This window comes from Protopterus annectens, chromosome 2.part2, assembly GCF_019279795.1.
Source record: "Protopterus annectens isolate FY-2018-M chromosome 2.part2, PAN1.0, whole genome shotgun sequence".
In the NCBI taxonomy this organism is placed as follows: Eukaryota; Metazoa; Chordata; order Ceratodontiformes; family Protopteridae; genus Protopterus; species Protopterus annectens.
In genome coordinates this window covers 409,016,671-409,044,576 of record NC_056730.1, presented here as the reverse complement: position 1 = coordinate 409,044,576, position 27,906 = coordinate 409,016,671, and the positions used below count along the sequence as shown (strand labels likewise).

Genomic DNA, 27,906 nt, shown 5'->3' with positions numbered 1-27,906 from the left:
TGCTCCAGAGAAGGGGTAGTCTTTGTGATACATACCTGTCTTTCCAGCAGGTCAGCAGGTGTTATTTATATCACAGTCAAGGTTTAAGTCTTTGGAACAGGCATAGAGAGATTCTTGCTAGACACTTGCAAGAATCTCTCTCTGCCTATCATATGACAGCATCAAAAGACCTTCTGTTCATCAATTTGACACACAGAGCTCAAGAACCAGTGCAAGCTGCTGCCAGGGATACATTCCATTTAGCACATGTGCATTTAAATTCACAATTTTGTTTGGGAGGTAGGGTTGTTTAAACTGCAGCCATGGCCCACACTAAAAATGCATGTCAATATAAAATAAAAAATAAAATGTATGTCACATAGTAACTTGGTAAGTAGCATAAGCCAGGCTCGTATAAGGTAACATTAAAAAATAAGACTGTGAAAGTAGAGGTTTTACAGGATCTGTACATTTTGCAGCAGACATGAGACTAGACAAAAAAGAAAGGGCCTTACCTTTTTTAGTGTATGCTGTAGTGAAAATTAAGAACTGCAGACCCCTTTGCTGTTGATTCCACCTCCCACATCCCTGGGTACAGATTTACATTTTGTTCCTTACTATGTTTTCTAAATTTGTTTTTACATCTTGCTGCTTATATTAATTTTGACTCCCAAATTACAGATTTCTCATATCCAGCCATGACATCATGAATAAAACACTTGGTAATGTGGGTCAATAAAGGCTGTCTTCCATTAATTTTCACCACAACCAGAAACTTCAGAAATCAGCTATATCCTTTATTATACACGACAAGACAGATTTAGCGCTTTCATCTCCAAACCTGGAGACCTCATCAGAATCAATTAAAACAACACACTCCCTGTCTTATATACACAAATCAATCAAGACAAATAATTCAAAAAATGTGATAAAAAGCAATAACAATAAAGTGGCTGGCAATTAAACAATCAATGAAATTTCTGTAGACAAGTTAAAATAGCATTTCATATTCATAAATAGTTATTAAAAAAACATATATAGGTGTATGCATACACATGAAATAAATATATAAGTGTATATACATGTACCATAACCCATTATATTGAATAAATATTTATTTAAAACCAAATATATGTTAAATAATAAAATTAATATGTTGAAATAACAATCGGTGAAATAATTCAATGGATTTACATATGCTTCTTGGGGTCATTGGCTAGTAGTTTTAGGGCTGGTATTATGGATATGTGATCATTGAAGCCCTTACCACTACAGGCATCTAGCTTAAGTTGCCATATCATCTCCCTATATAGCAGTTTTGTCTCCCAGTCACCCCCTCTATCCAAATGCTCAACAACCTCAACCACCCAAATTTAAAATCGGCCTTCTCACATGTTAAAGAGTGTCTATATAAGGCATTATTTTCATTTTTACGATTTATATCTCTCAGATGTTCATATATCCTTTTTCTTAAGTGTCGTTCTGTTTTGCCAATATAGAACCCACTACATGATTTAGAATAAACTAAGTATACCAAACCCTTGGTGTAACAACTATAATATTTATTTGCTTGTAGTGTAATGTTTAAACTAGGTAATGTTATATCTTTTTCACCAGCTATAAATGGACACTGGGCACATCTACCACATCTAAAGATACCAACTCTCTTGGAGACTGGTTCGTTTTGGACTGTACACTTCTTTCTTTCTAAAATATTTTTTTATTCTCCTCTCCTAACTATATAGGTTAATTTAAACAAAATAGTAGTCCTTTTTAGCCAATGTTTTGAACAAATTCCACGCCATCATTGATACATTTATGTAACCACCCTATGTTTTGATAATATGTAAGAGTTAGATAAGGAAAGCCATTATTATCCAATGCTTTTTCGGTTCTTTCCATAATTCTATCATTAATCTGATTTAGTAGTGGTACATATTTATTTCCCCATCCCTTAATTACATATTCCTTAATAGGTTGTGTATTTTCCATAGGGGTCTCTTCATGAAACATTTTTGTATTTTTTCAAATTCAACAAGAAACTCTTCCCTATCTGAACTCTAATCATCTGCCCCTTTATTATGTTTCTCTTTAAGATGCTCAGGGTGATCACTATTGAAGTGCAAATAAGTATTCAAAAGTTTTTCTTCCTATATATAGTAGATCTATAAAAAGTGGTATTATAATCTTTACATAATAAAATGTCCAAATAGTGAATTTTTTGTGAATTAATATGATAAGTGAATTTTAAGAAATTGGTGCTTCCATTAATGAAATAAAGTTGTTTGTTTACTACTCATCTGACCTTCCCATAAAAAAAATATATCATCCAGGAACCGGTAAAAATTTTTTGATGTACCCAAAAAATTCCGTTTCAAAAACATACAGTTTTTCCCAATATAACATGACTATATTTGCATAAATGGGGGCACAAGCTGCCCCCATAGCTACCTCCGGTTTGATGGTAGTAATCACCCCTAAAGAAAATAAAATTGTTCTTAAGTACCAATTCCATACATTCTAGCACTAGTTTAAACTCACTTGATGTCAATATATTCATTTCTATAAGCATGTTTTCAAACCAATCCATCCCTATATTGTGTGGAATAACTGAAAATAAATCTTTGACATCTATGGTGATAAATTTCATATCCACACTGTATGGGTCCTTACTAATCTTTTGTAAAAAGTCCCAAGAGTCCACCAAGATGTGAGGGTATTTATTGTGATACATTTTAAGTTTAGTGTCTATATAAATGGCTAGTGGTTGTGTTTTGGAACCTTGTGATGAGACGATAGGTCTCATAGGAGGATTTTGAATATTTTTGTGGATTTTAGGTATGCCAAAAATAGCGGGGATGACTGGTTTCTTCACCTTCAACAAATTCCACAAATCCATATCTATAAGCCCCTGAAGGAAATTGTCCTCTATAATATAGTCTATTTTACAGTATGCAATATTGATTTCATTTTTAGAAACTATATTATAACATTTATCATTGTTTAATATTTCTAACATTCTTTTTTCATAGTCCCAGTTATCCATAAGGACTCCTTATCCGGTTTCATTACCCGGATATCTCGGTTATTTCCAAGCTCCTTCAATAACATGTTTTCTTCATCCGTAAGATTACTACTATAATTGTTTGCATTTAGTAGATATTCACTTCTAATCTTCCTAGTAAGCATATTTTCAAAACTATAAATGTCTTGGTGAAGTGGGGGGCTGTATAGACTACGTCTAGTTAATTCTTTTGACTCATAATGCTTGTCCTGGCCAAACATCTGCTTGAAGTTGAGTTTCCTGGTAAAAAGTTTTATATCCAACAATATACTGTCTATACTAGGTTTTCTAGCAGGTACAAAGGTGAAACCTTTTGTAAATAATTTAAAATGACCTGCATTGATGTTTAGATCAGTATAATTGTATATAAAGAAATCTCTAAATGAATGCATAGTCAAAGGCTTGTATATAGAAGTTATATCTCCAACTTCCCCTACATTAACTTGTTCTATCTGTATATCATTCGTTTGTGATAGTTGTAGTTGTTGGTCCTCGCAGCCTGGACATATGACGGCTGTTGTAGTCGTTTTTTTAATCTTTCGGACCTTCTTGGTCCCTCCCCCCCTAAAGGGGCCCCTTCCCCACAAAAAAATTCATCATCACATCTATCAAATTCCTGTTCAAACAAATTTACTTCGTGTTCACTATTAAAATCCATGTTACTACCTCTCTGATTGTTTAACAACTGGGAACTAGATTTAAAATTTTGTTTCTCAGACTCACTAAAATTACCTTTCACAGCTCTTTTACCAAAATTGTATTCAGCACCAAATCTGTATTCATTGATGTCCCTATCTAACTTAGATAACTTTCTATTGTAACTTCGTGAAATAACTTGATCAATATCCTGTAAGGATCTAAAATACATATTTTTGTATTGCTGTACAGAAAATAATAAATCATCATTAATTTCTCTATACAATTTATCAATATCCTTCTTATCTACTTCCATTCTTTTTTCATTGTGTCTAATTAATACCTTAAGCATAGCCAGTCCACATTCATTAAAAATCTCAAAAATGTCTTTAAAAAAATCGGCGTCAGTGACACCATTAATATTATTCGGAAATTTATTAATTCTTAAGCCTTTGGGTACAATTTTATCCTCCAGGCATCTGTGGAAATACCAGTTCTCCAAAGATAAAGTTTTGTACCTGGTTAGAAGATTTTTTAACACTTTGCACTTGTCCTTGTACCCCAAACTGTCGTTTCTACTCTCCGCCCGACTTCTTTTATCGGAAAACGATGAATTCAACCACATATTGAAGTCCAAGTTGTGGTATACGTGAAAATTGTCCCTAGAGTTGTTCCGACCTGGTAGTTCTGTACCTCTGGGACTGGAAACCCCTGCAGCTGCTGCCCGTCGACTCAATTGTATCTCAGTCTCTTCCACCTCCATTCTCCTACTCGTAGGGCGTGTTTCGACTTCAGCTCCCCTGGTTGTTTCCGTTTCCCTTCTCGGCGCCGGACTACTCTGTGCGCACGGTATACTTTCCCCAGAGCAAGGTTTTGGGGAAGTATCCGTTTGTGAATGATTTTGAATTAATTGAATTAATTCTACCAACAGATTACTACTATCCATTGTAGTAATATAAATAAAGGTTCCTTATTCTTGTTGAAAAAAATTAACTGGTAAGAAACCAATTATCTGGTAGGTGATACCAAATCCACAGAAAAAACGGAGACTCCTCGAACCCAAATTACCGACAAAATTGACCAGTAACCATACACCAGTAGACAACAAATAGTGCAACACTTGGTAATGTGGGTCAATAAAGGCTGTCTTCCATTAATTTTCACCACAACCAGAAACTTCAGAAATCAGCTATATCCTTTATTATACACAACAAGACAGATTTAGCGCTTTCATCTCCAAACCTGGAGACCTCATCAGAATCAATTAAAACAACACACTCCCTGTCTTATATACACAAATCAATCAAGACAAATAATTCAAAAAATGTGATAAAAAGCAATAACAATAAAGTGGCTGGCAATTAAACAATAAATACCCTCACATCTTGTTGGACTCTTGGGACTTTTTACAAAAGATTAGTAAGGACCCATACAGTGTGGATATGAAATTTATCACCATAGATGTCAAACATTTATTTTCAGTTATTCCACACAATATAGGGATGGATTGGTTTGAAAACATGCTTATAGAAATGAATATATTGACATCAAGTGAGTTTAAACTAGTACTAGAATGTATGGAATTGGTACTTAAGAACAATTTTATTTTCTTTAGGGGTGATTACTACCATCAAACCGAAGGGGTAGCTATGGGGGCAGCTTGTGCCCCCATTTATGCAAATATAGTCATGTTATATTGGGAAAAACTGTATGTTTTTGAAACGGAATTTTTTGGGTACATCAAAAGTTATTACCGGTTCCTGGATGAGATATTTATTTTATGGGAAGGTCCAGATGAAGTAGTAAACAACTTTATTTCCCATATTAATGGAAGCACCAATTTCTTAAAATTCACTTATCATATTAATTCACAAAAAATTCACTATTTGGACATTTTGTTATGTAAAGATTATAATACCAACCTTTATAGATCTACTATATATAGGAAAGAAAACTTTTCGAATACTTATTTGCACTTCAATAGTGATCACCCTGAGCATCTTAAGAGAAACATAATAAAGGGGCAGATGATTAGAGTGGCCCGTATGACTTCAGATAGGGAAGAGTTTCTTGTTGAAATTGATAAAATACAAAAAATGTTTCATGAAAGAGACTACCCTATGGAAATTACACAACCTATTAAGGAATATGTAATTAAGGGATGGGGAAATAAATATGTACCACTACTAAATCAGATTAATGATAGAATTATGGAAAGAACCGAAAAAGCATTGGATAATAATGGCTTTCCTTATCTAACTCTTACATATTATCAAAACATAGGGTGGTTACATAAATGTATCAATGAGACGTGGAATTTGTTCAAAACATTGGCTAAAAGGACTACTATTTTTGATAATAAATTAACCTATAGTTACAGGAGAGGGTACAATATAAAAAATATTTTAGAAAGAAAGAAGTGTACAGTCCAAAACGAACCAGTCTCCAAGAGAGTTGGTACCTTTAGATGTGGTAGATGTGCCCAGTGTCCATTTATAGCTGGTGAAAAAGATATAACATTACCTAGTTTAAACATTACACTACAAGCAAATAAATATTATAGTTGTTACACCAAGGGTTTGGTATACTTAGTTTATTGTAAATCATGTAGTGGGTTCTATATTGGCAAAACAGAACGACACTTAAGAAAAAGGATATATGAACATCTGAGAGATTTAAATCGTAAAAATGAAAATAATGCCTTATATAGACACTCTTTAACATGTGAGAAGGCCGATTTTAAATTTTGGGTGGTTGAGGTTGTTGAGCATTTGGATAGAGGGGGTGACTGGGAGACAAAACTGCTATATAGGGAGATGATATGGCAACTTAGGCTAGATGCCTGTAGTGGTAAGGGCTTCAATGATCACATATCCATAATACCAGCCCTAAAACTACTAGCCAATGACCCCAAGAAGCATATGTAAATCCATTGAATTATTTCACCGATTGTTATTTCAACATATTAATTTTATTAATTAACATATATTTGGTTTTAAATAAATATTTATTCAATATAATGGGTTATGGTACATGTATATACAATTATATATTTATTTGATGTGTATGCATACACCTATATATGTTTTTTTAATAACTATTTATGAATATGAAATGCTATTTTAACTTGTCTACAGAAATTTCATTGATTGTTTAATTGCCAGCCACTTTATTGTTATTGCTTTTTATCACATTTTTTGAATTATTTGTCTTGATTGATTTGTGTATATAAGACAGGGAGTGTGTTGTTTTAATTGATTCTGATGAGGTCTCCAGGTTTGGAGATGAAAGCGCTAAAATCTGTATAATAAAGGATATAGCTAATTTCTGAAGTTTCTGGTTGTGGTGAAAATTAATGGAAGACAGCCTTTATTGACCCACATTACCAAGTGTTTCACTATTTGTTGTCTACTGGTGTATCATGAATAAAACACTTGGTGCAGGAGCAGCAGCCTTTACATATCTATGAGTGGCAGTTTAGCTCAGAGGGTTAAAGGCTATGAACTTCTATCCAGTAGTTCTAGGTCTGATTTCCTCAACCTGTAGACTAGACTGTCTGACTCTGAGCAAGTCTTTTAACCTGTAAGTTACTCTTGAAAAGAGGCTAATGTGTTTACTGGGCATCCCTAGTTAAGAAAGAAAGTATTGCTTGGGTATTTTTCCCAATATAACATTTGGGTTGGCAATTCCTGCCATGTGATACAACAAAATGGCTTATATTTGTGTACAATGTGCAGTCCTATTTTAACTATAACATACATTCAATAAATTGTGAAAACTGCAAAAACAGTAACATGCTGCATGCAGTTTAAATAGATGGGGGTTGAAATAATGATTATGGTAGTTACCTCTGTGACACATTTGATTCTCACCTTTGGTTAATGCCTGGTTTTGGCTGGCATGTAAGAATTTGAAGACTGATTGCGTAGCATTTACCTATGATGTGTATTGACAGTGTGTTTTAGCAATAAATGTGCTATTATTCCATTACAGCTAATTCTTTGGGGTTGCTTAATCAGCTACAAGTTCTCAAACTTCCCCAAGGAGAGGGAATAACTGCCACTGCAAAATCCATTGTCCATCAATTTTGGCATCTGCCACACCTCACACATCTGAAATTTGCAAACACTTTAAATGATGATGGTGTGCTGGAACTGGGTAAGTTACTTTAAAAGTGTATTTTGACAACTGAGTATCATATCATACATTTTCAGCAAATAACTTTACTAGTTTGCACACTACAGAAACATGTAACTATGTACAAGATCACAAATGACCAGGAAACCTTCTTTTCTTTATTTTTATGGTTAATTCATAATTTAACTCAGAGAAACAAAAATTAACATACAAGCATTTCTCATTGCAAATTAATGACTTGCACCCAGACTGCTGTAATAGTAACTGCTGACATGTGGTCAAGAAAGAAAAATGTGGCAGAGTGTTTTTCAAATATTTTTGTTGCATCTCAGATTCAGTCACAGTGAGTTTCCACCAAACCATAAAAAATTCCTTGAGCCCTCCCTTGATATTAGGAAAATCAATGGGGCTTTGCACGCGCACACACACACACACACACACACACACACACACACACACACACAGTTGAAATAGTTAAGATGTGATCATGCACATTATTCATTTACTACTGATTTGCAGTCATATGTATATATCTGTATCTATCCATCTATATATAGATATAGATATATAGACTGTCTGTCTGCATTTGGCCTGATCCCACATAAAATTAATACTGTATAATTAACGTTAAAAGTATGCAGAATTTTCAGAAATGCTTGTGCTCCCCCAAAACAAATCCCAGGCTCCCCATGTGTGGCTGGCCACACATTTTGAGAAACACTGTGTTACAAAGTTTCTGTAATTGGTTTGGGAAATGACAGCCATTTGTCAGAATACAAAAAGCCTAGGCTGTCTTACAGGCTTTGTAAGTTACAGTGTATTAACTACAGGAGGCATTGTGAAGGACTAACCATAATTACGAGTCAGCTTCAGTAGTGACAATTCCCTGATTTCTAAATGTGCTTTACCAAATTGAGTTCATAAACAAAGTAGTATTCACTTCTAATTATTCAAGTTATTCATATTTTTCTTTTATGATAATCCTTCCTGAAGAAAAGTAACATAAACATTTTTTGATTTGTAAAGAATGTTTCCACAATGAATGCAAATTCTCTTTGTAGAACTCAGAATAATGACTTGCTGTTGGTCTACTCTAAAATATAGCAGTAATCTCATTCATGACCTGCTAAGAAACTGCAATAATGCATACTTCAAGTAAAAATATTAAAAAACACTAATGCGAAGAGCTTTCCCTCACTACATTTAATATTAATTTATATCGCAGCTAGTTTTGAATACTTTAGCCCCATCATTTTAGCATGGTCTTATTAAAGTGGAGGAAAAGAAACGCAGACATTGAACATCAAGACTAGCATGGAAGATGATTTCACAAAGGCAAGCCTGCTAAATTTTAAATGTTTCTAGGAATAGACACTGCACATCCATTGCTATAGATAATAATCTTTGTTGTGCATACTAGCCATGACCTAAAACATTAAAAATGTATGCAGTTTATCAAACATGCATTTTAGCGATGTACTCCTATCTTTTTTAATTTCTTATAAACAGTGAGTTTCTCATTCTGTTTCTGGATGAGATGCACAGGCATGTGCCACAGTGCAAAGGCACTGTGCACTACAAAATGCAGTGTGTGTGTGTGTGTGTGTGTGTGTGTGTGTGTGTGTGTGTGTGTGTGTGTGTGTGTGTGTGTGTGTGTGTTGATTTACCTAACTAGTAAATTATTCCAAAAGGAGTGAACTCATATCACATAGACCCCATAGCACACTACTATGCATGCCCAAACCGACATCCAAACAAATACACACACACAGACACACACACACACACACACACACACACACACACACATACACACACGGCCAAAAACACTCTCACACACACATGCACAAGCACATATACAGAGTTTCACATCATATAAATTCAAATACTAAAGCCCAAATCACACACACACCAACATACTCACCATGACATCTGACAATGTTTTTTGCTGGGAGCCCTGCATCCGTGCACTTTCCATGTGTAGGGGTGTGCCTCCATATCCCTGCTACGTTGTATGTACTAAATCCACTAAATTCAATCCCCCAAATGAAATATATATATATATATATATATATATATATATATATATATATATATATATATAGATATATATATATAGATATATACACAGACACAGATATGTGTGTATATATATATATATATATATATATATATATATATATATATATGGGTTACCTTCATTTCCCCTAAAGCTCATTTGACTGGGACCATATGACTGACACTTCATTTCCCCTAAACTTCACTTCCCCTAAAACTCATTTTCCTGACAATTAGTACTAGCAGTGTGTAGAGCACTGTAAGGCAAGTAAAAGGAGTATGTCCTTTTCCCCACTGTAGTGCGAACCTGGCGTTAGTATATATAGTGAAGGGGGGTTACTGAACAATATAAATATAAAATCAAACTAGGTGGGGGTCTATGCCCCCTACACACCCTCACTATATATACTAACTCCAGGATCGCACTACAGTGGGGAAAAGGACATATTCCTTTTTCTAGCCTTACAGTGCTCTACATACTGCCAGTACTAATTGTCAGGGAAATGAGTTTTAGGGGAAGTGAAGTTTAGGGGAAATGAAGTGTCAGTCATTTGGTCTCAGTCAAATGAATGTCAGTCAAATGAACTTTAGGGGAAGTGAAGGTAACCCATATATATATATATATATATATATATATATATATATATATATATATATATATATATATAGAGAGAGAGATATCCAACCAAACACAACCAGAAAATTAGTATAGAGAGCTCCAGAGCTGATGACATATGACATTAGTGTTTTTGGTAATACTGTTTTTTTTTGTTTTGTTTAGATTTGAGTATTCATTGAATGAATTGCAATGAATTTCACTATGCAACTTTTGTTTATATATATATATATATATATATATATATATATATATATATATATATGCATGTGTGTGTGTGTGTGTGTGTGTGTGTGTGTATGTTATACATGTGTATATATATATATATATATATATATATATATATATATATATATATATATATATATATATGATACCCCCTTCAAAAGTCATGCAACTGATCAAGCACAACTTGTTGATGAGTAGCTAAAAAAAAAAAAAAAAAAAAAGACAACAAGCCTTGGCCAAGCTCCCCCCTTCACCCCTACTCTCCCCTGATAATTATATGTACCAACTCCGTGATAACACTACTGTGGGGAAATGGCAAACTCCCTGAACGCCACTGTACTGTGATCTTGCACAAAATAACTCCTGGCATGTTTGATCAGCTGATTTCCAGTCAGCTGTGCCAGAGGGTTACTGGGCTCAGTAAGAACGCTACTTGTCAACAACTTGTCAAGAACCCATATAAATCTATATACGTATTTATATATATATATATATATATATATATATATATATATATATAAATAACAGACCGAAGATCCAGCAGTTGCTCATATCCAAATCACATTGTTCATGAAAAATATATAATAAACTGGTTTTGCCATATTACACACTGCTTTATCAATACTTCTAAAAACAAACCATTCCCATTAGCTTTTATCAAAAATAAAGATCACATGATCAGAATCAATTTCCTGGTTATAACCCTACTACAACAAATCATACATAAAATAAATTCAGAATTTTATCCATTAAGGATGTCCAAAATATACTACATGACAATTTACTTACTGTGTTCTTTGAGTATAAATACATATATATGTTGGGCATTTTTACCCATGAGTAAAATGTAGTTCACGATCATGATGAGTGTTGCTTGATATCTATCTTTTTCTTTTTTGAATTCTCCCTTTCGTAGTTTATGTATGATAGGTACAAGTTTTGCACTGTATATCAATGTCAAATATTTCCACCACCCATGGCTGTTATGCCTCTGCACTGGCCCAGTAACCAAGAAGCCTCAATCCTCAACACTAGCACCAATGAGGGATGTGCACATTGGGAGGGCGACAAGTACACGCACAATAAAGTACAATTTCCCTTATGGGCACACAGAGATCACATTCAGTCTGGGGCTGGTTTCTCCCTGTCTCTTTAGATCCCCAATAAAACTCTCTACTGGCACAGTTGTAGGGCTAAGATCTCAGCCGAGTGGTCTGACACACACACACACACACACACACACACACACACACACACACACACACACACACACACACACTTGAGATTCGGATTGTATGCAAACACTCCTGGGGAAGGCTGGCACAGGTTCACTAGCTATGCCCCCTTCTGCTCAGACTATACAGTAGTACCAGCTATCATCAACCACTCTTTATCAGCTACTATAAGGCCCTTCCCAAAGGGTGACTAATTCTACTGTGTAATGTTCCTATTATCCAAATGGTAAGTGTGACTAAAACTTTTAAGGCTATTTAGGAGTGGCCTACACAGTGTCACCAAATACATATGCAATTACTATCAGAGCTTAAATATCTCTAAACACACCCGACACAATTAAAAGGTTTAAATATATTTAATAATAAATAATAAAAGTACAAGACAATACTCAATAACTCAACACAGTGACAACAGAGTTCAGACTTACAGGAAATATTTTAAAACAACATTGCAGGACAGTCTCAAATAAATACAGAACACATCTAAACTAATCTTACTACATTCTTATCTATCTCTAAGAGAAACACTTTACCTAAATCGTACTTACAGAGCCAGGCAAATGCAAGTGCTGAATGGATGTTTACAGGTCCAAAAACAACATACAAAATGCACAGACTTTCTCTGAAAGATAGTTCTTAAATTAATAACAACACATTACTGCTGGGTTAGCTTGATGACATAACTTTTGTCACTTTTGCCTTTAGTTCCCAGGCTAACATAAACTGTAAAATTAGTACCTCTGTGTCAGAAATGCTTATCCCTAAGAAGTTTCCTGGAACTGGAAGTTATAAAACCAGTTATATACTTTTATCGTTGAAACCTGTAATTATTTCTGTTTCCAAACAATAGAAAGAATTTCTAGCTGCAGACATTCTGTCTATTTGCTGTGGAAAACACAGTCTTAAAATTCTTTACTTGTCAACTTATTTTCTTAGAGTTTTGCAAGTTAACTCTGCATGTTCCAACTTTTAACATGAAAACATACATTTGCATAGGCATATAGTTCTTATACATTTCTGCTCTTCTCCAGCAGGGTACACTGTGGCTACATTTTGAAGCTCAGCACATAACATACAGTTTACTTACATTTGTAAGACAAGCCTATGGATCATATTAATATTTACAATGACAGAATTTTTACAAAATTCTAGCTAGTTGGGCTGGCAGCTTCACATCCTACCCCCTCACGAGAACTCAAGCTAGTTTTTCAAGTGACCCTTGAGAAGCATTGCTTCAGAGGGTTGAGCCTATCTGGGAATAGCTTACCCCATTCCTTGTCTTGAGAGCCCATCTGCGTTGGCATTGCTAACCCCACTGCAATGCTGCACTGTCATATCATATCCTTGAAACCCTAGGCTCCACCTTAGTTACTTGGCATTTTGCCGGCTGGCTCGATGTAGCCATGTTAGGGTTAGATTGTCAGTAACTACAGTGAATTTTCTTCCATACACATAAGGCTGAAGTTTCTGCAGTACACACACTATGGCTAGACATTCCTTTTCTACGTCTGCATTGCATTCCTCCCTGAGTTGGAGCCTACAGCTGAGATAAACCACTGGGTGCTCTTCTCCCTCTAAATAAATCTAGCTAAGTACAGCCCCCACCCCATGATTTGAAGCATCCACCTGCACAACAAATTATTTGTTGTAATCTGGACTGGCTAACACAGGGGGTCCTCCCAAAGCTCATGTAAGCTTCTGGAATCCCTCCTCACATGCTGGGGTTCACACTACCTTATCTGGCCTGTTCATCCTTGTCAGGTCTGTAGGGGGGCAGCTATGGTACTATAACAGGGGACAAACTTTCTGCAGTAGTCTGCTGTCCCTAAAAATGCCCTCACCTGCTTTTTGGTAACAGGTGCAGGCCATGCCTGAATGGCTTCCACTTTGGCAGGTTCTGGCCTGATCTTACCACTCCCCACTCTATGTCCTAGGTAGCAGACCTCTACTCTACCCACCTGACATTTTCTGAGCTTAATGGTCAACCCTGCCCTCTGTAGTCTGCCCAGCACCTCCCTGACATGCTGACTGTGCTCTTGCCAGGAATGGCTGTAGATGGCAAAATCATCTAGGTAAGCAAGGGAAAAATCTCCTGCTAGGATATGATCTACTTGCCTCTCGAAAGTCACTGGGGGTTTTCATCCCAAAGGGCATCTTTGTGAACTCATACAAGCCAAAAGGAGTCACAAAGGCTGACCTCTCTCTGGCACTGGGAGACAAGGGCACCTGTCAGTAACCCTTGGTAAGATCAATGGGGGTAAGATACTTAGCCCTACCCAGCTGCTCTAGGGCTTTATCTGTCCTAGGCATTGTAAGCATCTGACTCTGTGTGACTATTTAATTTCCTGTAGTCTACACAAAACCTGGGGCTGCCATCCTTCTTTGGTACCAACACCACTGGGGAGGGCCAGGGACTGCTGGACTTGTGAATTACCCTTAGTTCTAACATTTGCTGTATCTCCTCCCTCAGAGTCGGTTTGACCCTCTCAGGCACCCTATAAGGGGCCTGTCTAATAGGCTTTGGGGTCCTCTATCCACATGGTGCCACACCAGGTGGATGCACCCTGGTTTCCCACTGAACATGTCCCCAAACTCCTGTTACACTGCCCAGATATCTCAAACCTGGGTAGGGGATAGCTGCTGGGATATTGCTACCCCTTCCACTGAGGTGTCAGTCTGAGCCTCACTGAGGAGATCAGTCTCCAGATCCCCTTCAGACTCTTCCTGCAATCCACTGCAAATACTTAGCACAAGGTCCTCCCTGTCATAGTAATGTTTCATCATGTTAACATGGTACAATTTGTGCCCCTGCCTCCTGCCTAGCAGTTCCACCATGTAGTTAACATCACTGACCTTCCATACCACCTTGTAGGGTCCCTCCCAGGCTGCCTGCAGCTTGTTGTGTCCAACAGGAATGAGTACCATTACCTGCTGCCCTACCGCATACTCTCTAGCTCAAGCATTCCTGTTATACCAGTCCTTTTTCTGCTGTTGGGCTTCTGCCAGGTTCCTCTGGGCCAAGCTCATGAGTTCCCAGAGCCTTGTCCTGAGGTTTAGGACATATGCCATAACAGAATCCTTGTGGGATTCACACTCACCCTGCTACTCATCTCATCTTAAATCTAGAGGCCCCCTCACCCTATGCCCATACAGTAACTCAAAGAGTGAAAAACATGTGGATTCCTGGGGAACCTCCCTGTAAGCAAACAACAGATGGGGCAAATATTCATCCCAATCTGTCTTAAACTGGTCTCCAAATGCCCATAGCATCATCTTGAGTGTAAAGTTTAAACTCTCAACAAGACCATTAGTCTGGGGATGGTTGGTAGGGGAGGTCTTTAGGTGCTTCACCCCACAGTACTTCCACAGACAAGTCAGCAGGTCTGACATGAAATTGGCACCTCTGTCAGTCAGTATTTCTTTTGGGAAACCTACCCTGCTGAAAATCTCAACAAAGCATTTGCCACCTTTTCGTCCTCAATGGAGGACAGAGCCACTGCCTCAGGGTATCTGGTAGCATAACCTACTACCACTAGGATATTCTTTATCCCTGTGGAACTTGAGGTACTCAGAGGCCTCACAATATCCATAGATATCCTCTGAAATGGCTCATCAAATGCAGGCAAAGGCATCAAAGGAGCTTTCACCTTGTCTCCTGCCTTGCCTACCTTTTGGCACTGCTCACAGGTCCTTCAGTACCCTGTTACATCTCTGGAAATCCCAGGCTAATAGAAGTTCTGCACAATACGTATTTTTGTACGTTTTATGCCCATATCACCTGCAAAGAGAATATCATGTGCTATGGCTAGAAGTGCCAGTTGGTAGGCTCTGGACACTAGCAACTGCTGTATTCTCTCACCCTCTAGTCCTCTCTAAGAGGTCCACTCTCTGTACAGTAACCCTTTGTCCCAGTATACAGATTCCCTTTCCCTTGAAAATCGGGTGCTTCACTAGCTGCCTCTCTCAGGCTTTGTTATGTAGGGTCTCAGAGCTGAACCTGTCTCAGCTCTCTCTTAGTAACTCTTCGCAGCTTCCCTTCCACAGTAAGTTTGGTATCCTCTCACAGCAGTGCCTCACTGTCAGCCTGGGTACTACTACTCATCTCTGTCCATGCAGTCACTCTGTCCAAGGGAATATCACTTCCCACAAGCAGCTGTGGTTCACCTTCAATCTCGCTGCTACAGGGTAGCTCCCTCCCAGAAGTAACCATGTCACCAGTCCTGGCTACAAGTGTACGGTCTGTCTGGGTGTCCCCCAGGCTACCAGATCCACATGCTTGTCTCCAGGTCTGACTGTGTGTAACTGCATGAACACATGGTACTGCAGTACCAAAATCATTCCCTGTCAGGATATCTGCAGAGTGGTAGTTTTGTATCCTTGTTGTCTCAAGACAACCTACAGTTTGCATTTTGTCATTCCCACTTACTGGCTCTCCCACCTTTTGTTCCCCACCTTGCCCCCTTGGGCATCTATATGCTACATGGCCCCACTGGTTGCATTTAAAACATTTAACCCTAGGGCCTGGACGTGTACCTAGACTAGTGGGATTAGTGGCTTCCCATACTACTGACAAACTCTGTAGGGGCAGTTTGGTCTGCCCACCATGGGTTCCCTTAGACCCATGAGCAGCACTGGGTGTCGCTTTTCTGTGCAGTGATGCCCTGTTTTCTAGGTATGGGTCTCCATTTTTCCCCAACTCATCTACAGTAGCTACCCAGATTCTCATGTCCTCAGGCAAAGAGCTAAGGACTTGTTCCCTCACCAAAAGGTCTGCTATACCTTTACAAGTGATGACCTGACATCCACTCACCCACCTATGAAAATAAGTGCTTAGTTCATCAACATATTCACACACACTTTAATCTGCCTTGCGTCTATGCTCATGAAACTTTTTTTCTATAAGCTTCAAGTGTTAACTTAAAACATTCTAGCAAACATTTTTTACAACATTATAATTTAAACAGTCATTATCAAACAGCTTGGAAAGACCATTTACAGCTTTACCATGGAGTAAAGGGGTCAGGGACCATATCCAGAGCCCTTGGTCAGCATTATACTGTTTACATACTGTCTCAAGACATATGAATTAAAGTATCAAAATTACCCCCCTCTGTAAATTGTGGAAGATATTTACTGACCTTTGTTGCTTTTGGGGTTCAGTAATCACAGGAAATATTTTAAAACATTGCAGGACAGTCTCAAATAAATACAGAAAACGCTATACCTAAATTTTACTTACAGAGCCATACAACTGCAAGTGCTGAATGGATGTTTACAGGTCCAAAGACAAGATACAAAATGTGCAGACTTTCTCTGAGAGATAGTTCTTAAATTAATAACAACACATTACTGCTGGATTAGCTGGATGACCTCTGTGTCAAAAATACTTATCCCTAAGAAGTTGCCTGGAACTGGAAGTCGTAAAACCAGTTAAATACTTTTACCCTTGAAATCTGTAATTATTTATGTTTCCAGACAATAGAAAGAATGTCTAGCTGCAGACATTCTGTCTCTTTGCTGTGGAAAACACAGTCATAAAACTCCTTACTTGCCAACTTATTTTCTTAGAGTTTTGTAAGTTAACGCTGTGTGTTCCAACTTCTACCATGAAAACATACATTTGCATAGGCATAGAGTCTATATACATTTCTGCTCTTCTCCAGCAGGGTGCACTTTGGTTAAAATTTTGAAGCTCAGCCCATAACATACAGTTTACTTACATTTGAAACAAGCCTATGGATCATATTAATATTTACGATGACAGAATTATTTACAACATTCTAGCTAGCTGGGCTGGCAGCTTCACAGTAGTAACCAATTACAAATTATTATGTGGAATTTTGCTATGACGTTTTCAGAGTTGTCCTTTTAGAGACCTTTCTGTCAAGCTGTTGTGTGCAGTTGTGCAATTCCTTTTACAAATCTAATGTCAAAGTTTTCATAATTTATATTTTGGATACAAGATGCACAAATTCACATTTATAACTCTGGTGATTCATAGAAGACACAGTGAAAATATGAGCTAAAATTATGAGCATTTGTTGGAAATAATGTTTTAAAAAATAATTTGCCATTTTAACTAGTAAAGAGCTATACATTCTTAAGTATGTGGAATTTTGGTATGAAAATTTCAGAGTATCATTTTAGGGGCCCTTCTGTTCTATTTTACTGTTTCATTTCTAAATGTTGTTTGGCAGTTTGTTTTTGCTTTGTCTTTCGGCTTTTCCTGGAACTCCGGTCCACTAATGATTGGCAGTTGGTTTTTATGGTGTAGAGTTGCCAGCCCGACGCCCAACCTTCAACGAAGGCATGCCCATTCAACGCATGTCTTTCAAACGCCCACTCAACCATGAGGAGGACATGCAGACTCCACACAGAAGGCACTCCCAACCCAAGTCGAGAATCAAATTGGAGAACCTCTTGCTGTGAGGCAACAATGCCACCGCTGCACCACCGCGTATTAAATGTTGCTTGGTGGTACTGTTCATAAATCCCATTTTGGATCTGAGATGGGGTAATTCAGTATCATAGTTCAGGCAGTGGTGGTCCATGGTATGCTAAACATCTGATCACAGGATATTGTCTTTTACTGACTCACACTTGCTCTAACATGGATTAGATTATGTCAGCAAAACTGGTGCAAAACAGTGGTCTCAAATTAAATGTAAAAAATGTAGCACAGTTCATTTTGGTAAACAAACATTTACACACTCCATATAGGTGGTAAACCTTTCGCTCAGAAACTTTCTTAAGGGATATAAGTACTTTTATTGATAATTGCTTACTATTTGACCATCATATGTTTCCAGACTCCAGAGTTATTTGGAAAGCCTTTCTCTGTACTCAGTCTTGTATAGACTTCTCCATGGAAATCTGTGTCTAGATGTTCAGCCTTTCCAGACAAGAAAGATCCTACCCTCTTTGACCTTCTGTTCCTTCACAGAACAAATGGAATATCAAATACATGGTTAAAGGAACTAAACCTTCATTAACAGATAAAAAGACATGTTGGCATGATGGATTCATATCCCAATGCATCCCTTAACTTTGGAATAAACTTCCACTACATGAAACATGAAAAGCGGACTAGCACCTTTGCCACCTTTGAGCTAAAGCAAGATAACTAGATGGGCAGCACTTTGGGGAAAATTGTATCCTCACTAATTATCACATTAATAATAATGTACTAAGCATGAAATCAGTTGTGAGGGACTTGGGCACCCAGGTTGACAGCTACCCGACTTTTGACTACCACATTACCTCTGTTGCACAGAAGGCTTTCTAGATGGCCCATCTCATAAGTAAGGATATTTCATTCAGGAACAAGGAGGTCATAACATCACTATACTCCTCCCTTATCAGACCCATTATCGAGTACAGTTCCCCCTTCGGCATGTACCTTGCCAAGCACATGCAGCAGTTGGAGACCACAGAGGTTCCTGACCAGGAAAATCCAGGGCCTCAAACACCTATCTTATACAGATAGGCTAAAAGCCCTGTCCCTCTACTCAGTCTCGTACAGACTGCTCAGAGGTGACCTGTGCCTGGCATACAAGGATGCAGTTCTCTGGTAGCAGATTTTTGGTTCTGGATTCTTTTTATGAAAGTGCTTTCTGCATTTATTTTTTAAATATGTGGAAGTTGACTACAGAGTCTTCTTAATTTGTAGATCAGAGTTATTGATGAGAGAAAAAAATGTCTGACATTGGGATTGTGAAAGATGTGAAGGAGACAGTATCAGTGACTAAATATGAGGATTAGGTGGCCTACAGTAGTTTTCTATCATACAAGGAACACATCTGATCAGGGGTAGCTAACAATCTGACTGTTTTTTTTGCTATATATATATATATATATATATATATATATATATTTATATATATATATATATATATATATATATATATATATATATATATATATATATATATATATATATCGGATCATAGGCTCAAAGGAGGTTACTAGGCTAATGGCCCTTGGGCCTTTACAAGCCTAGCCAAGAGTTTATTCCCAAAAAAGAAACCTCAGTCAGCACCTGTCACCCTTCTCAATGAGGGACACAGATGGAACCCCTGGGACAAATTTGTGGTTTCCTATCCACTCATCAAGGTTGCGCTTGAAGAGGTCAGCAAGATGCTCTGTTGATGTGTGTGTGTGTGTGTGTGTGCGTGTATGTACATGTGTGCATGTATATGTGCATTTATACTGTAAAATAAATTGTAGTGATCAACCATCATATAGTTGATATTGAAGCATTGATTATATACAGTGGTCAACCCTATACACTGGAATGAAAAACATGATCATTGAATGCAAAAAGAAGAGCTCCAATTTGCGAAAGACCTTTTTTCAGTCTGTAACTCAGAAATAACTTTTTTGTCCTCAGTTTTGGATTTTGATGATGCCAGTTTGAGGAACTGCCCAAGGGCTACTGCTCTGTTTATATATAGACATAAACACATACACATACATACACATACACACACACACACACACACACACACACACACACACACACATGGATATATATGCCTACAGACATAGGACTGCATGACTTGTCTTAATTCAACAAAGCTGTTTCCAAAGTTTGATAGCCCAGTTCATTAAAACTCACAAGATTTAAAAGGTTGACAAATACACAACAGCAGACAACAAAAGCAAATATATATATTGTCTTACAGAGACAGAGCCCATCATATCCCAATGCAAGTAGCTTTATCCCTGCCAACATAACTTACTTACTTGCTTGTTTGTTTACTTGTTTTGATTTTATCTGTCTGAGGTAAGAAAACTAATCAAAGGCTCATTTGATCTATTATCCATTCCGGTAATTTGTTGTTGTTTAGGTCATTTAGTTGAAACTCTTCCTGACCTCTAGAACTTTAGTACATGTTTCCTTTTCATCCCTAGGGTTTTCTTGATAGAAATATCAAAGTTGATTGTAGACCATATTCAGTTTGGTCTCTTTTCTAAGACTTGCCATCTTGGGTAGCTCTACATGGTATATGTCACAGCTTTACTAAGATATACAAACCCCTTCAACATGACAAGGTAATGGACTAGAATGGGTTATTGTAATTAGAGAGGAATAAGTCACATAACAGAGAATTATTATTCAGTTTCTTTAGACACAAATGACAGTAACATCATGTCCAAGAAGTACTTCCATATTTGGAAGTTACACTGCAAGACCAACTTATCACCTACCCAAACCACAAGATGTAAATACATGGCTAAATAAACTGGAGTTCATCAGTGGGTATATTGTTAGAAATATTTGTAAGTAACTTATTCCACAAAAGCATCCAACAGATCATCCAACAGCAAAGCAGTTGTAAAAGTAAAAATATAATTTATTAGGTGAGCGATTTCATAGTGTAGACACACCACTTCTTCAGACCTAAAGCACAACAAATACTGCATTAATAAATACTGATGCCCATTAAACCAGCACCAATCTCATTAAAGTGCTAATTATCCAATAAACCTTGCAGATAGCAGTATATACAAAAGTAGATGAGTTCATACAGCCATAATAGATCATATAGAACATATAAATAAATGACTGAAAAATCTTATATGTCAGCAACTGTATGTAAAACAGTGCATCTGTACTTAAAACATAAGAAATGTAAAACTACAATGTATCTAAATACTGCTATATAAGACATAAAACTTATTTTACACAACAAGTAACATACAGATAAACTACAATTCATTTAAACAAAGGGCGATGTTCTAAAAAGGGCTTGAGAGGAACCCTGTCGTTTAACCCTTTCCCATTATCTGCCCTCAACCTAATAATCCACCTACTCTCAGAGGTTTCAGTGGAATTCACTATGTCACCCCCTCTCTCCCTTTCATTTCCTATCTCGATAACCAGGAACCTAAAAGAATGTGAGGCATGAGTATTACAAACATGTTTGGCCAAAGCATTAGTATGAACACCATTTCTAATTTTTAAAAGTTGTTCTCTAATCCTAAATCTAAACTTCCTATTGGTCTTCCCAACATAGAAAGGTGAACAGGAATTGCAGACGGTCAGCTATATTACATTCACACTATTACAGTTAGATCTAGCATTAAAAACAAATTCCGAGCCCAGGTCAGCAGGTGCAAATCTATTACTAGAATCAATGAACTTGCAATGGTTACAGTGATAACATGGAAAGGTGCCTATCCTACCATCAACAGTGCTCATCCCTCTCTCCCCTCCTGGGAAGCACAAAAATCTCTTCAATGATTTCTTATTTTTGAAGAGAAAATTAGGTCTATCCCCCACAATATTCCGAATTTCAGGCGTCTGTGTAAAGTTTGGCCAATACTTCTTGTTCACGTGTGACTAGATTCACATTACTGGAACAGTGAGTAGGTGTACGTGCGCAATTATGAGCATAGCCTTTCTTATTCACTCACTCAGTCTCCAGTGAGGCTTCATAATTTGAAAAATAAGGTTTTCCAACATCTCCCCTCAAACCAGCAGTGTTAGACAATATATCTTGAGTAGTACTGTCTAAATATGCCCTCGCTGAAAACATCTTCTCTAGGTCAGCCAACTCACTCTTAAACACCTCATCTTCCACTGTCAGCCTAGAAGCTCTTAAAATTTGATGTTTCACCACATTTCTGAATATATGTTGAGGTTGTATGCTGCTCCTATATAAAAGGTGATTCCTGTGACAATCCTTTCTGTACATCCTAGTGGAAAGTCTTCCCTCACCATTCTTATAGACACAGATATCCAAAAAATTCATCTCTTCAGTAGAAAAATTACATCAAAACTAAGAAAAGTAGAGGTATTATTAACCTATTCACAAAAAGCTTCCAATCAGTGATATTCCCCTTCCATAATAAAAACAGATCATCGATAAAATGTCTGTAAAAAAACAATCTGTTCCCATCTGTCAGGTGACAAAATATACCTACTCTCCTATGTAGCCATCACCACATTTGCATAACTGTTGGCACTTGAAGTGCCCATGGCTACCCCCTCCTTCTGTAAGTATAATGTATGATCAAACATCATGACATTGTTTTTTAAAACTAATGCCATAAGGTGGCATATCAAATCAGTATGTGAGTTATCATAAGTTCCAACAATGATCAAATATTCCCTCAACATCTATACCCCCGGATCATTAGTTATGGATGTAAAAAGGGAATGCACATCCAAGGTGACCAATATCACAGGCTCCTTATGCATATCAACATCCTTCAAAAATAAAACAAACAAGTCCTGTAAAAACTGTGTGGAATCTGTTAAAATATAAGCACTTCTATTGACAATCAGTCTTAAGTTCTTCTCAATGAAAATTGACAAGGGTTCTGTAACCCATTTTCTCCTTGAAACTATTGGTCTGAGTGGGGGATCTTCAGGGTTCTTATGGACTTTCGGCAACCCCTGAATAATCGGAATAAGGGGTTTAGAAACTTTAAAATAGTTATATAAATTTAAATAAATAACATTATTCTGAAACAAATTGTATAAAACAAGTTTCAAATCTGAAACCAGAATTTTCATCTCAGTGTAATTAATAGGTCTGTAGGTACTAGCATCATTAAACATATTACACATTGTGGTATTGTAATATTCTTCATTCATAATTACAATAGGGCCACCTTTATCAGCAGGTTTGATAACAATGCTTCGATCCAACTGAAGCTGTCTAAGGACTTCATATTCCTCTTTGCTCATATTATGAAATTCAGAGCGTTTCCTACTTGAACATCCATCCCTCAAGCTATCAAAAATTTTATTTTCACATAAATGAATGAAGGTATCGCTAATTGGATGCCCTTGTGGAATAAAAGTACTAGACTTCTTACAACAATTAACATTTCCTTCCATCGTATTATTAAACATTAACTTCAACAAAACATTTCTATTGAACATTTTTAAATTCAGTACAGTCTCAGTTACCTCAGTGCTCTGACCCAGTATAAACAAAAGCCCTTTATTCAAGAAAGTCTCTGCAGCACTTAAGACACATGAAAAAATGTTCCATATCAATGATCTCTCATGCCTCCTTCCAACCTCGTTTCACTCTGGTCGAGGTGCCTTCATCCTCCCCTTGTTGTACTCTCATTCATTTTTCTCCTTCATATACAGTGCATCCAGGTGAATGGGGAGCGTGCAAAAGAAGACACATCTTGCACCTCTGTGGATTCCTGTGCTGCCATAGAATTAGCTCTGTTCCCCTCATTCCATTGTCAAACATCTCCCACATCAGAGGAAACAGCTGTAAACCCCTTCTTTCTACTGCTCTGAAATTTGTTGGTATTGCCACCATTCTCCATCAAAGGAGATGATTGGCCTTATGCTTGGCTCCCAGACATTCCTCACTACATATGTCATCATTACGTGTGTCATCACTGGAGGAAGCTGCAATCGATAATTCACCAACCACATCACTTGGGGCTGCCTGCTGTATTAAGGTGGTCTTAGTGGTATCAGTTATATGTGGATGCATTCTAGGCCATACAAACACATGGCCCACCTTAAAATAGTTGATGTCCCTCTGTAATTTTCCTGGTTTCTGCCTCAGCAGTTTACTTTTGAACACTTTCAATGAATCCAACATATTACACATTTTCTCCACTAGTTTATATGGGTAATTTTGAAAATCGTACCCTTTTGGGACATAATGCTTCCACAACCATTGTCTCTTCTTTATCACTGAACTCTATTAGTAAACAAATGTAATTAAAGCAAACTTCCAGGTTCAGTTGCTGCCATCTAGATAAAAGTTCAAGTTGTTGCTCACCTTGAGTTGGTATCTTAGTAATCCTAAGACCACGAGGGATCACCTTATGCTTGAGACAGCCTTACAGATGGAACCGTTGCGCCCGTACTCTCTTAATCTTATATAAAAGATCTTCAAGCTTGTGTATATCTTTCAAAAAAGATGAAAAGTCAATGTTTCCATACTCACTGTCTCTATCCTTGTCAGTGAACAGACTCCCCAAAAACGAACTTCAAACAAACAAGAAAACGTACCAAAACATTTATTAACAACATATCTAAAACTACTACATTCTTGGAATTCACCTATGCCCTGGGGGAGGAGTCCATTAATTTTCCTGACATTTACTAGTTTAAAGATTCTGGGAATTTTGTTATAAAGCAATATATATAGGAAGCCAACGCAATTAATACTTTCACTCACCACCTTTGTCACCACATCATCAAAAAGCAAGCAATGGTAAAGAGGTAGGCCAAATGGGGGGCTGCTCAGAGGAGATTCATGAATTGATGGGAAAATAATGTATATTAGACCTATATTATGTATATTAGAGGGGTTACCCTTTACATTTAATTATGTCATTTAAAAAAAAAAATGAGGTCAAACAGGGTGGGGGGGGTCTTTATCTTTATTAAGGTAATAAAAAACTGTAACCGTGTAACTTTAGAATAATAAAGAATAATAAAAATGTAAACTTAAATGTTAATAATCAATAAAGTTAGTGCCTTTAGAACATAAAGTTGCTTTTACTCAGTTTCCTTAATACATACTCACTTGATCTATTCTATTGGTTTAGTAATTAAATACACAAGAATTAGGAAAAAAGAAAAAAAAATAAAAATTGGTTTAAAAAAACAGCATAAAAAAATAAAAAAACTATTAAAAAGGTTGAAAAGAAAAAAAAATATTTTATATTTTTGAAAGAGGCAAAAAGTTTAATGTAAAAATGTAACATGTTTAATTAATAAAATAAGAAAACCACAAATATGGAATTTAATTAAAGTAAAAAATAAATAAGTTTTGGTATAAAATATAAAATAAAAGCTAAATCAATTATGTAGAAACCAAAGCAGTCAATATATGTTTATATATAATGCACGGTATTGGATTTCTTATTTAAGTTTTCACAAATAGTTCTTACTATTACATTTTATTTAAAATATATATATATATATATATATATATATATATATATATATATATATATATATATTCTATATTTTTTTTTTTTTTTTTTTTTTTTATGTTTTCTTTTGATGAAGAACTACCTTGACATTAATATTCTTTTGCTTAATTTTTTATTTTTTTTAATTAGTGCTTAACTGTTGCTTTAAGGATATGATTTGCCTAATAAATTAGAACATTTAAAAAATGTTTTGTTTTTTAAAACTTTTTTTTTTTAAAATTGTTGTGGTGATGAAAAAACAAATATTTCCTTTAAAAAGTATTTGTAAGTACTTACTGCTGTCTTTTACTGTTTTATTTTATTGTTTTATTTTAACAGACTCCCCAACAAAGGTTTAGCCCTTCTTTTCACAAAGTCCATCATTCTAGTTGAAAATTTGTCATCAAACCTGTTAGATAAAGGGAAAAGGTTAAGCAACAGAGTTCCCCTCAAGCCCTTTTTAAAAAATCGGCCTTTGTTTAAATAAATTGTAGTTTATTTTTTTCTTACTTGTGTAAAATATGATATTTTTTATGTCTTATGTAGTAGTATTTAGATATTTTTTGTGTTTTAGGTCTGAAGAAGTGGTGTATCTACACTACAAAAGCGCTCACCTAATAAATTATATTTTTACTTTTACAACTGCCTTGCTGTTGGTTGATCTGTTGGATGCTTTTGTGTAATATGTTACTATTATTTTCATCCAGGGGCTCCTTTATACTAGCTGTGACCTGGTTTATGTTTATTTGCAAGTTACTTGTTTGAAAATAAATAAACACCCCATGTGTTGATAAGCTTCTAATTTCAAGATGAAACAAGTTCCATGTTTTTGAAGCGTCACTAGAAAATGTTTTTTTTTTTCATCCTCCTAGTACAAGTCTCTGCTATTTAGCTTTAGTGAGCCACTTGCTGCTTTTCTAGCAAGCAGTTTGCTACATTTTTAGCCTCAACTTGTAAGGAACCCTTTTTTTCAGTCCACCACTCGGAAAGGACCTAATCTTTTTTGTCCTCAACTTTAAGTTGGGAAGGTGCCGGTTTAATGACTTGCCCAGAGATACTACATAACTTGGCTACTGTTCTGTTTGTCTTTAATTATTTTTGGATCTGTCTCTGATTCTGGAGGTAGAATGTTGTGAGGCCTGATCACTGCCAAGCTATTGTAAAAGCTAAATGGCTTCCTGTGAAACAAAGGGGGATTTAATAAGTACTCCTCAATTATTTAAACTTCTGCAGTCAAATATCTTCACACCTTAACTGTTAAACATACCATAAGAATACCCTGCTATAGTTTCAGAGGGGAAGGGCACGGTGATCCTTTTTATCTGAACCCCCTGGATCCATACTTCAGTACACAAGGCACAGCTTCTGTACTCTAGGTCTCAAACTGTGGGAATGGCTTCATTTTCATCACAAATAAATTACCTCATATCCAAAATACTGCATCCTTTTGAAAGCCCTCCTTCTAAGACAGTTAAAATGCAACAGCCTTCAGACAGGACACATGCATCTTCTTCTGATTGAATCTCAAGCTGCTATCTCCTCTCCCACTTCTCATACACCCAGACACCTCTACCTCCTTCCCTTTGCTTTTGCTTCCTGTTTTTTAAATTGTAAATATATACTGGCACCATCTTTGAATTCACTCTGAATACATGCCTTTTCTGGAGCCCCTGGCTTCTAGTCAGAGCAAATCACCATTTCTACTCCTTCACTGTTGACCCTGACCAAATCAGTCCCAGTTAATATACTGCACAGGCTGCATAAGAATTATCACTATCCAGCAACTAACACCCAAGCCTGAAGTCCATTGAAAGGACTGAGAGTGTGCAGTTAAATTAGATATGTGTGTGTATAATCCAGTAAAGTTAACATAAGCTAAGTTAACATAAGCTAAGACTTGCAGCTTGTAGAATCTGACTGTAGGAACAACTGAGTGTCTTTCTACACTCACCTGAAGTAGGTGGGTGTATGCTGTATACTCTTTACTGCAGGATTTGGTTTCATAGAACCACCACCACCACCACCTATACCACTGTTGTATA

General features: G+C 36.6%; 1 protein-coding gene across 2 annotated transcripts in view; it reads left to right on the top strand.

Moving 5' to 3' along the window:
- Nucleotides 1–27,906, top strand: part of LOC122795650 (baculoviral IAP repeat-containing protein 1b-like) — a 254,032-nt gene that overhangs the window by 155,778 nt on the left and 70,348 nt on the right. For both annotated transcript variants that reach the window (XM_044063930.1, XM_044063929.1), the window contains exon 3: nt 7,673–7,837. In XM_044063930.1, the coding sequence (XP_043919865.1) occupies nt 7,673–7,837 (165 nt within the window). The remainder of the gene's footprint in view (nt 1–7,672; nt 7,838–27,906) is intronic.